The 13,857-nt window shown below is 40.7% G+C and overlaps 1 protein-coding gene across 20 annotated transcripts in view; it reads right to left on the reverse strand.

The window, feature by feature from the left end:
• The window catches only part of SLC4A10 (solute carrier family 4 member 10), a 233,026-nt gene that overhangs the window by 145,818 nt on the left and 73,351 nt on the right, over positions 1 to 13,857 (reverse strand). For 3 of the 20 annotated variants that reach the window (XM_078394804.1, XM_078376037.1, XM_020798344.3), the window contains exon 1: positions 8,739 to 9,462. The exons of 12 other annotated variants lie outside the window; for them this stretch is intronic. In XM_078394804.1, the coding sequence (XP_078250930.1) occupies positions 8,739 to 8,807 (69 nt within the window). In that variant the 5' untranslated portion in view covers positions 8,808 to 9,462. Of the gene's footprint in view, positions 1 to 8,738; positions 9,556 to 13,857 lie in introns of those variants that run through there. 5 more of the 20 variants (XM_078376044.1, XM_078376050.1, XM_078376047.1 and 2 more) reach the window with 3 other exon arrangements.

The raw sequence follows: 13,857 nt of genomic DNA on the forward strand, positions 1-13,857 counted from the left end.
CACATTTTGCAGAAATGACAATTCACCATTTAAATAGGCCACGGGCTATCTACCACTATTTAAGAGTACTACTACAACGTGAAGGAAATACAAATTCACTCTCATTCACTTGCTATGAAGTCACACTAGGGTGTTCAGTTTTTGCCATGTTAGTTTGAATTAACTGACTACATGGGGAGAGGAGGAAAGCCTTATTTGCAGCTTGTTAATGTAGCTCTCTCATAGCCTAGCACGTGGCACAGCTTCAGAAGAGCTCATTAATAAATTATAATTTTAGAAGAGGCAGATGTGTTAGTCTGTGGTAGCATATTGGCAGAAACAAAATAAAAACTAAATAAGACAAAAAAATTGTGCCACCTTGAAGACTAAGTATAGCTTGCTATGGCTATATTTAATATGCTGTAGTAAGCTGAAAACTGAGAGTGACAACTTCCTCTTAGTTTTCTTTTTTTTACCACCACCCCAGTATCTAGTGCACCAATGGTGACACATATTGTAAAATATCTATCTATCTATCTATCTATCTATCTATCTATCTATCTATCTATCTATCTATCTATCTATCTATCTATCTATCTATCTATCTATCCGTCCGTCCGTCCGTCCGTCTGTCCGTCCGTCCGTCCGTCCGTCCGTCCGTCCATCTTATGCCCCATTAGTGCACAGCACTATGTGAAAAGATAAGTCTTCATGGGCTGGATCTTTGCCCATGTCTCCATCACTGCACTCTTCTGCATCAGTTCGAGTGATCACAGTACCTGAATAAAGCAAATGGATCTGGTTGTTTTTTTAAAGTGGAAGCCCCAGAAGCAGAGGGGAAAATGTGGTAGATTTGCAGAAGGGGGAAACTCCAAGCCGATTAACATTTCCCTTTATGTTATATGGTCAATAGAAAAAATATGGATCAGCTTCCCCCAAACCTGTAGCATTTCCTGCATTTTTTGCCAAATTTTGTGCACTGTAACACTCCAGAATACCACAGTCTTTTAGTGACTTCCAGTCACTTTTTCCTCCAGGTGGGTTTTCCTAAACAAAATAGATTTAGATGATGATAAAGAAATTTGAGCAAGATAGGAGGAGTATCTAGTAACACAATCAAAAGCATGTTTTCAAACCATAGTATGACAATTAACACCTTTAGCTCTTCCTCTTTCCAGTGACGTATGTGCAGCAGAATCCCACAAATGCTTTGCTTACTCTAATATAAGACCTATGGTGTTTAGTGGGTTTTATTCCCAACAAAAGGGTTCACAGTTGCAGCCTTAGAAATTTGATTTAGTTTCTGAAGAGAGGAAACCGCTGCGTAACATTTCTTCAGATTTTTCCATGCATACGTTAATATACTGGAGGGAGGGGAAAAAATCTCACTGCCTGTGGAACAAGCTACAGTTTAAAAATAAACTCGCATGACTCATGCACTCTAGGCTATCTTAATTTCAAATTAAAATGCTCTGACTAAAGGAGAATGCAAGTTAGTGGAGCTTTTGCTAGCTCGAAAATAGTGATTTGCTTTTGAACTGCAGTTTCTAACACTAAAGGATATTGTGACTTTCAATTATTATCTATGTTCATGGTGTGTGTGTGTGTGTGTGTGTGTGTCAGGGAGGGAGGGAGCAGGTTTACAGCCAATGGTTCTTTCTTTGCTAAAATGCAAAACAGGCAAAATATGTTCCCCTAAACTAATGAACATGTTAAGGGATACAAGTTGTAATGTTTCTTCACAATATCTTCAATATGTTGCATTATTATTTGTCTTAATTCAGCTGATGTGAACCACACTCGTCCTTTATCACAGTTGCATGGATGGCACAGAATTGGAGCAGCACAAGGTAATGCTGCTGGGAAGGGAGAACTCTTGATTTCCCAAGCACAGGGCCCACTGCAGATCACTCACCAAAACATCCCGAGAGGCTACATTAACAGAGGCTCAAGCCAGGTCCTTCAAGGAAAACCTGTATGCAGTATTTCTCCTGTTGCAAAATGATCTTGCAACAGGAAGAAAATGCCAAATGCTAATGGCCACAGTCACCTCATCAAAGTGGCAAAAAATTAACATCATGAACTGTATGGATGAAGATAACATCCGGCTTCAAATAGCAGGAACAAACAGTGTAGAAACTGGATTCAAAAGGCAAGGAAGAGTGGAGTCTTTACTTGATATACTGTAATAGTTTATATATAGACATCAATTTTCTGCAACTCTAGAAGTTCTAGCAGTAGTTGTAGAAGAGATAGCCATGTCAGTCTGTGCAAGCATCACAGATAAAATAAAAATATATAAGAATAAAAGAACAAATAAAAAAGACAAAAGCATGGCGGTGCCTTAAAGACTATTATATTTGAATGTGAGCCAAGGGAGTGGACTTGTTCACAAAAGTTGACAATAAAATATAACAGTTAATCTTTAAGGTGCCACCACATTTTTGTCTTTTTTATTTTTTTGTTTTAGGAAAGTCAAGGAATTTTTTCTTCATAAGGAAAGGATCAGACTATCCATTAAAACCAACTCATCATCTTCCTTAGTTTCTGTTTCCTGTTTCCCACCACGTGCATCTTTTTTTATTAATTGTTTAAACATACATTAAATACAAATCTAAAGAAAGACAACATATACAATTCAATGTGCTCCCCCCACACTAGGATCAATACTCGGTTCCTTCCCTTTACTCTGCTCCCCTTCCAGATATACATTGACTCTTGTGGAGGTACACAACCCTTTCCCCTTTGCTAATACAAAATCAATAAATTTCCCCCATACTGTATATCTCTAAATACATTCTTATTTGTCATTCCTTTTCTTACTGTTAATATTACATGTTAATTTATCATTAATAGCTATATTCCACACTTCTTTGTACCATTCATTTAATCGGATATCACATTTAACTTTCCAATTCTTTGCTGTTATTAGTTTAGCATCTTTTTATTTCAACATTGTATCCCAACAAATGCCAGAGTGGAGTGATCTATGAGCTGAGAGGTGGCTCCTCTGCACTCTTTTCTCCATCGTGGGATCACCCCGGAAATGCACAAATACCTCTGGTTCAGTGTGCATTTTACACATTTGTCTTATTAGTATATATCATTTCTTACAGAAACAACTAGCTCCCTCAGGAATACAACTCAAATCAATGAGTGAAACTTTACATGGAAATAAGACCCACTGAGAGCAACACAGCTGACTTTTGAGTAGACATTTAATCAAGTACGGAAGATTGCATCACACTTTCAGAACAACTGCACTACCTCTGGATTCTCTCTTATTAAAAGAAGCAATGACGGAGTCATATACTATTCTCTTGCTTATAAATATTGATTGCATTCACACAAAAATTCAGCTATAGTCACGGAATGACCTTCCATCAGCCTTGGTTTTCATGTTGAGTTAAATAAGGAAGTCTCCAAGGAGCACTCACTGTTTGCCTCTATGGATCAGCATTTATGCATCTCAAATCCTAATTTCTCAGTGGTGTTTAAAAGTATGAAACAAAACAAAAAAAAGACAGACCTACTCACGCACCATGATAGTCAGCAGCTTAGAGCCAGCTAAATCTCATTCAAAGGGAAGTATCATATGTTGACTTTGAATATTAGAATAGTGTTTTCGTGTGTCATTGCTTGTAAAGACTGGTTAGTAGACAGTATCCTATACCTGATATTAATACAGATGATACAGTAGCTTAGAATCAAGTCATTCCTTCATATCTATCCACCTCAGGTGTGTTGGTATAACTACTGAAAGGGCTCAAGAAACACTCAGCTCACCGTTAACTATTGCTAAATATATCCCAAGATTGAACCCTAAGATTGAAACATTATTAAGAATCTATCCTTTTTACAGGTGAGAGAGAACGAAGTTATTTTTTGAATAATATTTTTTTTCAACTAGTTCAGAATTCTCAATCCAGAATGGTAAATTACTGCACCATCTGGGCGATTCCTGGGTCACTGTCAGGTCAGATTTAAGTCACAATGTTGACTTGACCTGGGGTTGTTGTTTTTCAAATGACTTGGGCTCAATTCACAACTCGGAATCCACCCACCCCCTTTTTTTCTGGGGGGGCAGGGGGGCTTGTTTTTAATAGGGACTCAGACTTGAGACTTGGTACCAAAGACTCGGAGTTGGGCTTGGGTCTCAGATCCAAAGACTTGTCAACATCCCTGCAATTCTGATGCTGACAGCTGTAGTTTCAAGTTACCCAATGAAGATATCACAACCTCTAATTGCATCTAGAAGACACCTATCAAACTCAAAAACCACCCAGCAAAAACCAATATGGTGGGAAACTGCAGGGTTTTCATCAGGGACTAATGTTGTCATGTACATACTGATTCCCATTTCACAGGACATCTTATCTGTTTTGGACCAGCGTGCTGCTCTGCTGTTCAACACCAAAACAGACAAGATGGGAAGCTTCATAATTAGGAGGCAATAACACATTTTCCCTCCAGAGGCATGTCTTCAGAGCTGCTGTACTTGCAAAAATCAATGTGCAAATGGAATTGTTCTTTCTTCCCAATGGCCAATCACAGAAGAAAAACAGGATAATTTGCAATTTGCAATGCCAAGAAAGACATGAGAAAATAATGAGACATCCTTCACTGCTTAGGTCAGCTCTCCTTCTAATTGCAAAGTTATCCATCTGTTTTGGGCCTGTGTATCACTCTAAATGAGGAACTGGAAGTATTTAGTTACAAGTAACATATCTTTAATTAATGGTTTTTGGAGTAACATGCAGTGTAATAAATACTTACAAACATACAGCAAAAGTTATATTTTAGTGTAATGAGCAATGTTTTAGAGTTACTTTCAAAGGTTCTTTTAAAGGGCATTTTAAGGCATTTGTAGAGACATTCTCACAGGTTTTTTTAAAGGTTTTATTCCATTCTCTTACCAGGGGAAATGAAGCACTCTTTTATTTTGTATTGTTGTTGTTTTTGTCTGTGCTAAATATTTGTAATACCAACATGAATTTGACCAAATTCCGGGAGGCAGTGGAAGACAGGAAGGCCTGGTGTGCTCTGATCCATCGGGTCAGGAAGAGTCGGACAGGACTTAACGACTAAACAACACAAAATATTTGCAAAGATAGCTTGGTTAGTTAGATATATGGTTGCAGAGTTAGAGGCTAGGAGTTTGATTCCTTATTGTGCCTGAACGAACAGCCAACCTGTATAGCCTAGGGTAAGCGGCACCATTCCAGAGTCCCCCCAGAAGAAGGGAAAAAATAAACGACTTCTAAGTACTCTACATCTGGAAAGCCGATACAGTTACTGTATTATTAAATATTAGCAACATGCAGTATTAAAATTGGCTACTAGTGGGAACCACACAGTAATATGTTGCATTTTCCCCTGCTGTTAATGATAATACAAGGCATTAACAACAAGTAACAAAATAGATTCCTTGCACAATCAAAGCAATAACAACAGCAACTTCGGCTCAGAATAGCATGTAATGCAAGCTTTCCAAACTCTGCTCTCTGTGGCAACCACAGGTGAAAGCAACAAGGAGAAGAAACAGACTCCAAGAGGAGATGTCTACTGAATGCAACTTCCCCCAAATAAGGACCTGGCATTGAAAATATACAGTTTTAAAGTTCCATGGAATAGAATATCAACTCATGAGTGCTTCTGTTTTTGTAGATGGAGAAGTTAACTGTATATGTCATCCACCTTTAAACCCAGCCCAGACCTATAGTGTCTATTTTTCTCCTTTCTTAATTCAACGTGAATTATTTTGACTCTTTTAAGACTGCTAATACTGCCACTATACGTAAGGGCATGGACAGCCTTCTTATAGATCTGCCGGAAACAGGTGTTTTAAAACTGTTACTCTTTTATTGTCACTTCCTGTCAAGACATACTCTCCATGTAATCAAGCAAAAAAAAAAATCTATACACCAATCTATCTCCTGCATCAATCAGTTTTGTCTGTTCAAATAAAAACATACTTCTGGAGGTTGCCCTGCTCCAGAAACAATATTTAAAATCTGTTTATTACACAAATGTCAGTTCCCTGGCAAAGTTGCAATCCTGACCCCTCCCCACCACTGTAAATTCATCCTGATATCCTTCACAACTCACAGTGAAATTAAAAAAAACATAATCCCTTGAAGCAGTGCTGATTACCTGTATTTTAACATAATTTGCTGGCTACGGAGCCATAGTTGGGAAGTTCGATTCCCCACTGTGCCTACTGTGAGTAGAGCCAGCCTGTGTGGCCTTGGGCAAGCTGCACCATCTCAGGAGGCCTCCAAAAGAAAAGAATAGTAACCACTTGTGAATACACCCTACATAGAAAACCCTGAAAAGGGTCGCCATACACCAGAATTGATTTGATACCACACAATTATTAATAATTGTGATATAGTTGCAAAATAATTATATTTAATGTATATAGAGAAGGAGAAAGAATAAAGAGGTGCATGAATCCAAATCATATGCCTGATCCTTTAAAACTTTGTTTGACAGATTAGGAACAATGTACCATGGACATTTTCTTGTGTTGGTTTTCAAGATGGACATGGGGGGAGGGGAAAGGAGAAGAATTGAGAGACATGCTGTAGATTCAAGAATATTTTTGTTGTCAGTCATCACCACTGCCATACTTGCCCAATACCCAGAGATCTTTTAATAATATTCTTCCTTTCATCTCCTGAGTTAGTCAGAAGGGGAAACCCAGCCAATTAGGGATCATGCAGTAAATGGAATGATGTCATTCCATCATACTGCAATCGGATCATGTCTGATGATGTCACTTAGGACAACGGAAGCAATTAAAGAAAGAGAGAGCAAAAGAGTGAGAAGTACAAAAAGGGTTACACCTTTTTCACAAGTATGGCCAAACATTATCAGTTCAGTTTCTCCCTACTGATACTCCTCTTGTGAGTAACTTCAGGTCAGCTTGTACACAAGGCCTTATGATTAATAAAAAAAAAAACAATGATGTGCTCTCCTTCTGGAGAAGAAAATATCACAACTAGCCTGCAAAATCACTAGAAAACCTGAACTCGCAAGAATTCCAGTCTGCTGCCAAGAAACAGAATGTACCTCTTGCATTAAAATTCTCTAAAACGCAATTCTGAAAGATTAAACGTGATTCTGTAGCAACTGAAAAAGTAACATTAAAACCATTCTAAAACTAATCAAGTTTAAGAATGTGTCCATCTCCCCCACTGTTAATCAAAGCATAAGCTGGATAAGTACACTAGGAAACACATCATTTGGAATCACTAGCAACAGGCCAAATATTGTTTTATTATATGTTTTTAATTAAAGGTGATTGACTTGAACGAAGCAGATTGCTAAATGAGCCATAGCTTTAGGCCATTGCTGGATTTCCCAACATACATTTGCTGGAGAAGAGAAAGAGAAAATAAGCAGACTGGGGGAAAATGTGTTCAAAATTTAGATTTAAATTCCAAGAAAGTGAACTTCCAATATGTTTCTCTCTTTTGAATCATGAAACACGGATTATCTTTTCAAATCCTTAATCCATTGTTCTCAAGATTGAAGATTCAGAAAATACCCCTTTCCTGGACCACTCTGAACATCAACTGTACATGAAGTGCTACATGAATTACAAGCAAGATTGCCATCAACATTATTTTCTGATATACTGTATACAGATATATACTAAGGAAATGTCTAGCAAACAAGTCAGAAGTAGGTAAATTAATATGCAAAATTGATGGTCAAAAAAGGGGAGGAAATATGAAAACAAAATCACGTTTGTGCCCATTTTCAGACATAATCTCCTTACACATTATGCATGATGCACAAACAAGAGACCCTTCCTTTGGTTATTCAGTGCCATTTGCAATGAACATAGCTAAGCTGATTACACGGCTTCCAATTTATTTTTCCCCACTGCCAGCACATAAAAATAGGCTGCTATAGACACAGTGGTGGTTTAAACGTTACATAAAATAAAGACCCAGCTGCCTCTTATTTTGAAAACTCTGCTTCAGTTGTATAGCCGGTGACAACAATGGGATTTAGGAAGGTTACATTAAAAAAGAAAAGAATACCAACATTTTACCCACAGAGAGAATAAGGGGGAGAGAGAAGGAGCAAAATATTCAAGATTTTAACATCATGCCCGATCTTTTCTTATGCAGCAACTCGAAAGTAACAAACCATTAAAAAAAACACAAGTCTATATTTACTACTCTAAATTAAGAAAAAGGTCTGACTTATACAGAATAATTTACCATGGCCACTGTGACCATCTATTTTTAGCCCTTTGTCATCAAACAGATGGTTTACAATGTGCTCTCATGAAAGTTATGCAGAGTCCTGATTAACATGCTGCTGTGTGAACAAACTTTTTAAAGGTAGTCCAATCAGCACTGTATGCCCCAAACCCACTCCATGGTTCTGATCTTTGGAGTCATGTCATTGACATCTCCTCTACATCAGGCATATAGGCTTTTGCAGAAATCAACATGTACATTAAAATGCTTGCCTGCTGTTTTCAAACACTCTTTTACTAGAAAACGACTATACTTTTTATTTCCAAAACAACCATGCAATAGACACACACATGCACACACACACACCTTCCCGGGTTTTAAAGAAGCCTTTAGCATTCTGCATTAAAATCCGAAAATAAAACCATCCACTGACTTGCTCCCATTTTAAACAAAGCAGAAAAGAAAAAAAAAAGGCAGCACTGGAAATACTAATGGAAACCATTACTAGAGCTGTAATGATGATAAACCACAAGGCCATACCTGGTGACTTAGAGACTGGAATGGCTCACCGATTCCAAGCTGCATGACCTTTTTATTCCCAGAGAGCATCCCCTGTCTTGTAGTAGAAATGTATCACACTCAGCTAGCTATCTTTCAGGCATCTTCTGGGCTAGCAAAAAAACCCGTCAGGTCTCTCCATTAGCAAGTGATAAGTGTGCTTCTTCAAAATATTAAATCTCCAGTATTCTTCTCTCCGTCCCCTGTGCACACACAGTCGTCTGGTTAGAGAAGGAGACCGGCAGAGCTGCTACATCAGGGATGCTGCTAATGCTATCTGAAAACACTAAGCTTACTGCTTAAAGCAATCCTGCCTCATCCAAGCGGAGCATGCCACATCCTTCAGCTCCTCGCTGGCGTTACTATAAACCCTTGGGTTGCCATTATGGATGATGACGATGTTGTCGTTCAGTCTCTATAGACAATTAAAGGTGAAAACAGCCATTATACAACACAGATCACGCTCTCTCTCTCACACACACACACAAACCCTGCCGAGCGAAATGACATATCCAGGTTATCCCATTTTGCTTGCATGACCACTTCTTCACATGCAGCGCTGCTGTTCTGAGAAGAAAGCTGCACAACATGAAGCAAGAGAAAACGATCAGACAAAAATCATACACATATCAAAATCAGGTAAGCATTTAAGATGCTTCAGAATGGATACGGCAACCATCTTAGAGTTCACAGATTTATTGAATACATATGCTTAAACAGATGTGTCTGTGTCTCTGTGTGTGTGTGCGCTCACGCATGTGTGCATGTGTATTCCATGAACATTTTCAAAAAGCTCTGTACTCAGTACATTTTTTTTTGCACCGTTCCCTGGTAGCAACCCAAAAACCGACACAGTTTGAAAACATGCCAGTGTTATGACAGGACAAACACATTTGGGTACCAAACAAAACAATCACATGTTTTGTATTCCTGTTCTTGCTGCCCATTTTACTTCATCAAAATAATTTTACTGCTCTCTTTTGAAGAGCTGTGAATAATTTATTAACAAGTACACAAGTGTAACCCAATTACATCTCACAATATCGTAGCATAAATCTCTCTACGCTATTTTAAATCGTGATCACACTACCACAGTGAATCACTGTTCTCAGATTTATACTTGAAGAGGAAAAAATATTTTAATATAGAGGTACTGATCGTGATAACAGTGAATTATCCTACAATTTTCAATCAGTTTAATCCAGAGTCAATGGTTTAAAGATGACTTCTCAAGAAATTTTAGAATTAGAGAGAGCACATACAGCTAACAGACGGCTAAACTATTCTCAACGATTCCTGGAAAATAACACTTTAAAGGAAAAAGGGACAATCTACTCCTGTTCCCTGCTCCAGTTTTTAAAAAGCAAAAGTAAAATATTAGCTCTGTGTGCAATTTCTGCTCTACGGATTCTATATTCCCGAGCTGAAAACAGAGGCGCCCCTATGCAGGAGAGGAAGGCTCAGGGCAGAATCTGGCAACCTAGCAGGGTAGTCTGGTAGGCTACTGTGATGACCACAGAATCTAGATTCAAATGTGCCACAGAGCAAAAAGGTGAAAAGGAAATGGGAGTAGATCCTACAGAGATCAGAGGCAAGCTACACATACCACATGACAAGTGTTAACCAATAAATAAGACCTATATATGCTACACTGGATTTATACAACTTTTGTAACTTGCCCCATTTTACAGCTGAAGAGTACTGAAGCCCAGAATGAGTCATGAGCTGAAAACTGAACAGTGAATGCATGACACAGAATTCTCAAAAAATAATGGCGGTGACAATAAAATGTCTCTAAACATGCTTTCCCCTCTATATATGCTCCAATGCCATCTATTATTATTGAACAAGGACAGTCTCTCTACACACTTAGAATTCATGGCATCAGTTCAAGTCAGATGAAGAGTCCCAACTTCATTTTCTTACAACATTAAGCACTGTCCCTTCCTCTGTTCCAGGAAAACACAACCACAGAAAACAGACATTCTGTTTCTCTCCTTGTAACAACTGCTCTTTGTTCCCACCTCCTTCAAGCAGCAAATCATAAGAAAGGACAGGTTACTTACCTGTAAACATGGTTCTTCAAGTGGATTCTCCATGAATACACACTAGTGGGTTTAGACAGCGCCTGCGCTGGCCTCTCGGAATTTTCTAGAGCTGTAAGAGAAAAGCAACAATGTTTTAGGCTACCCTATACCGCGCATGTCTAGCCCGCCAACGGCTCAGTTCCATATGCCCGCCACAAAGAAGAGTTGGGACTCGATTCCAATGACTGACATGTGGGGAGGCCGGGCGGGACGTGTGTATTCATGGAGAATCCACTTGAAGAACCATGTTTACAGGTAAGTAACCTGTCCTTCTTCAACGTGGTTCTCCATGAATCCACACTAGTGGGTGACTAGCAAGCAAACTTACTGGATGGTGGGCCGTCATTGTAGCAATGAGGTAAGGACAGCCCTTCCAAACTTGGTCTCATTCTTGGCCCGAAGGTCCAACTTATAATGCGTGACAAATGTGGACACATTAGACCAGGTAGCCGATCTGCAAATTTCTTGAATATCGACTCCTCGTAGTAAAGCTGTAGAAGTGGCCACAGCCCTAGTTGAATGGGCTTTAAGGCCCTCAGGAATAGGTCTGTGTTGTAGTTCATAGGCCAAAGAGATAGTGGAGACCAACCATCTAGAAAGAGAGGACGACGAAGCAGCTGAACCCTTTTGCTGACCATAGAAGCAAAGAAACAGCCTAGGAGACTTCCTAAAATCTTTAGTCCTTGAAACATAATAGGCAAGTGCCCTTCGAACGTCCAAAGAATGAAGCATGCGCTCAACATCTGTCACTGCTTCAGGAAACAACGTTGGTAAAACCAAAGGCTGGTTAACGTGGAACTCAGAAACCACCTTAGGAAGAAAGGAAACATCAGGATGCAAAACAACTTTATCCTTGTAGAATTGAAGATAGGGAGAATCTGCACGCAAGGCTGCGAGTTCACTAGCCCTCCTAGCCGAAATGATGGCTACTAGGAACAAGGTTTTAAACGACAGGAACTTAAGGTCACAGGAGGTCATAGGCTCAAAGGGAGGTCTGGTGAGGCTGTGTAAGACAGTCTGTAAAGACCATTGTGGCACTGGCTTCTTCAACGGTGGTCTCATGTTGCTTAAACCCTTGAGGAAGGCTTTAAGTGTCGGGTGCGAAAACCAGCAGGATGACTCAGAACCCTGAGGTTGAAAAGCCACAATAGCTGCTGTGTAAACTTTTAGAGTAGACTTGGACAATCCAAAATCAAAAAGATGTCTGAGGTAAAGTAGGAGAGTAGACAAAGACACTGGGGACGACTGAAGGTTGCGTTCCCTAGCAAAATTCAGAAAATTTCTCCACTTATATTGATAAAGCAACTTTGTTGCTGGTTTATGAGCTTTATCAATGACCTCAACTAGTGGTGGGAAATCCTCCACGCTGTCAAGTGGAGGGTTTCCAGGTCGGGATGCAGAATCTTCCCTTCGTCCAGAGTGAGAAGATGTGGATGCAATGGTAATGTCATGTTGTCCACGGCACTCTGAAATAGTGTGGAGAACCACGGTCGACGTGGCCACCAAGGAGCGATCAGGATTGCCTCTGCCTTCATTTGCAAGGCTCTGATGATAGTTCTCTGGAGAAGAGGTAGTGGAGGGAATAGGTAGACCAGTCCCACGTCCCAGGGGATCATAAAAGCATCCCTGAGGGAGTCCTTCCCTCTCCCGGCCCGGGAAGCGTACTGCAGGCACTTCCTGTTGCTGTAGGTCGCAAACACGTCTACTAGAGGTTGACCCCACATCCGACAAAGTTTGAGGAACACCTGTTGATCTAATTCCCACTCGTGGGTCTGAGATGAGCGGCAACTCAAGTCGTCCGCCAGCTGATTGTCTGTTGTTGCAATGTGGATGGCTACCGGAAAGATGTGCTGCTGGTAGCACCACTCCCAAAGCTGAACGGTGAGGAACAGAAGGGACTTCGATCTTGTGCCTCCCTGCTTGTTCACATAGAACATCGTGGTGGTGTTGTCTGTGACTAATTGTATGGCTCTGCCCTGCACCAGGGGGAGAAAAGCCCTGAGGGCTTTTATGACCGCCAACATCTCCAAATGGTTGATGTGCAGCGTCGATTCTTCTGGAGACCAGAGGGCATTGATCTGATGACCCTCGCAGTGGGCTCCCCAACCCAACGGGCTCACATCTGTTGTGACTTGTCTGGTAAGTTGAATGGGCCTGAAAGGCCTGCCGATCAAAAGATGGGGGAGGAATGTCCACCACTGTAGTTGACTTGCTAGTTCTGGTGTGACCCTGAGACGCTTTCTTTGGCTGTCGTTCTCTGGATCGAACAGGGTGAGAAGCCAAATTTGCAGGGAGCGCATCTTCAACCGCGCATGAGACAAGGTGGCTGTTGTCGATGCCATGAGACCAAGTAGATGTTGAGCTAGCCTGGCAGATACTGTGCGTTGTGGCTTGAACTTGTGAACTGCCTTCCTGATCTTGTGGATGCGTTCTAGAGAAAGGAACATGCGAGCTTGTACTGCATCGAGACGTGCTCCTATGTAATCCATCGTTTGGGAGGGCTCTAGATGAGACTTCTCGTAATTGATGGATAGTCCCAGGGCTTGAAGAGTGTTGAGGACATAACGAGTGTCCCGGTATGCCCTGGCTTTGGAGCTGGAGACGATGAGCCAATCGTCAATGTACGGGTAAATTTGGATGCCTTGCAACCTCAGGTAAGCTGCCACCGGGGCCATACATTTGGTAAAGGTCCTCGGTGCCGAGGATAGACCGAAAGGAAGAGCCACAAACTGGTATACTGTGTCTTTGAACATGAGACGGAGATACTTTCTGTATTTCCGGTGTATCGTCACGTGAAAGTAGGCATCCTTGAGGTCCACCACCACAAACCAGTCTCCTTTCTTCAACAGGTGAAGGATCCCCTCTAAAGTGACCATCCTGAAGCGACGAGGCCTGAGGTAAGAATTGAGGTCCCTCAGATCTAGTATGGGACGCAGACCGCCGTCCTTCTTCGGAACAGTGAAGTACCGGAAGTAAAACCCGTTCAGGATGTCTTGCTGAGGAACTACCTGGAT

The sequence above is a fragment of the Pogona vitticeps genome, chromosome 1, assembly GCF_051106095.1.
Source record: "Pogona vitticeps strain Pit_001003342236 chromosome 1, PviZW2.1, whole genome shotgun sequence".
In the NCBI taxonomy this organism is placed as follows: domain Eukaryota; kingdom Metazoa; phylum Chordata; class Lepidosauria; order Squamata; family Agamidae; genus Pogona; species Pogona vitticeps.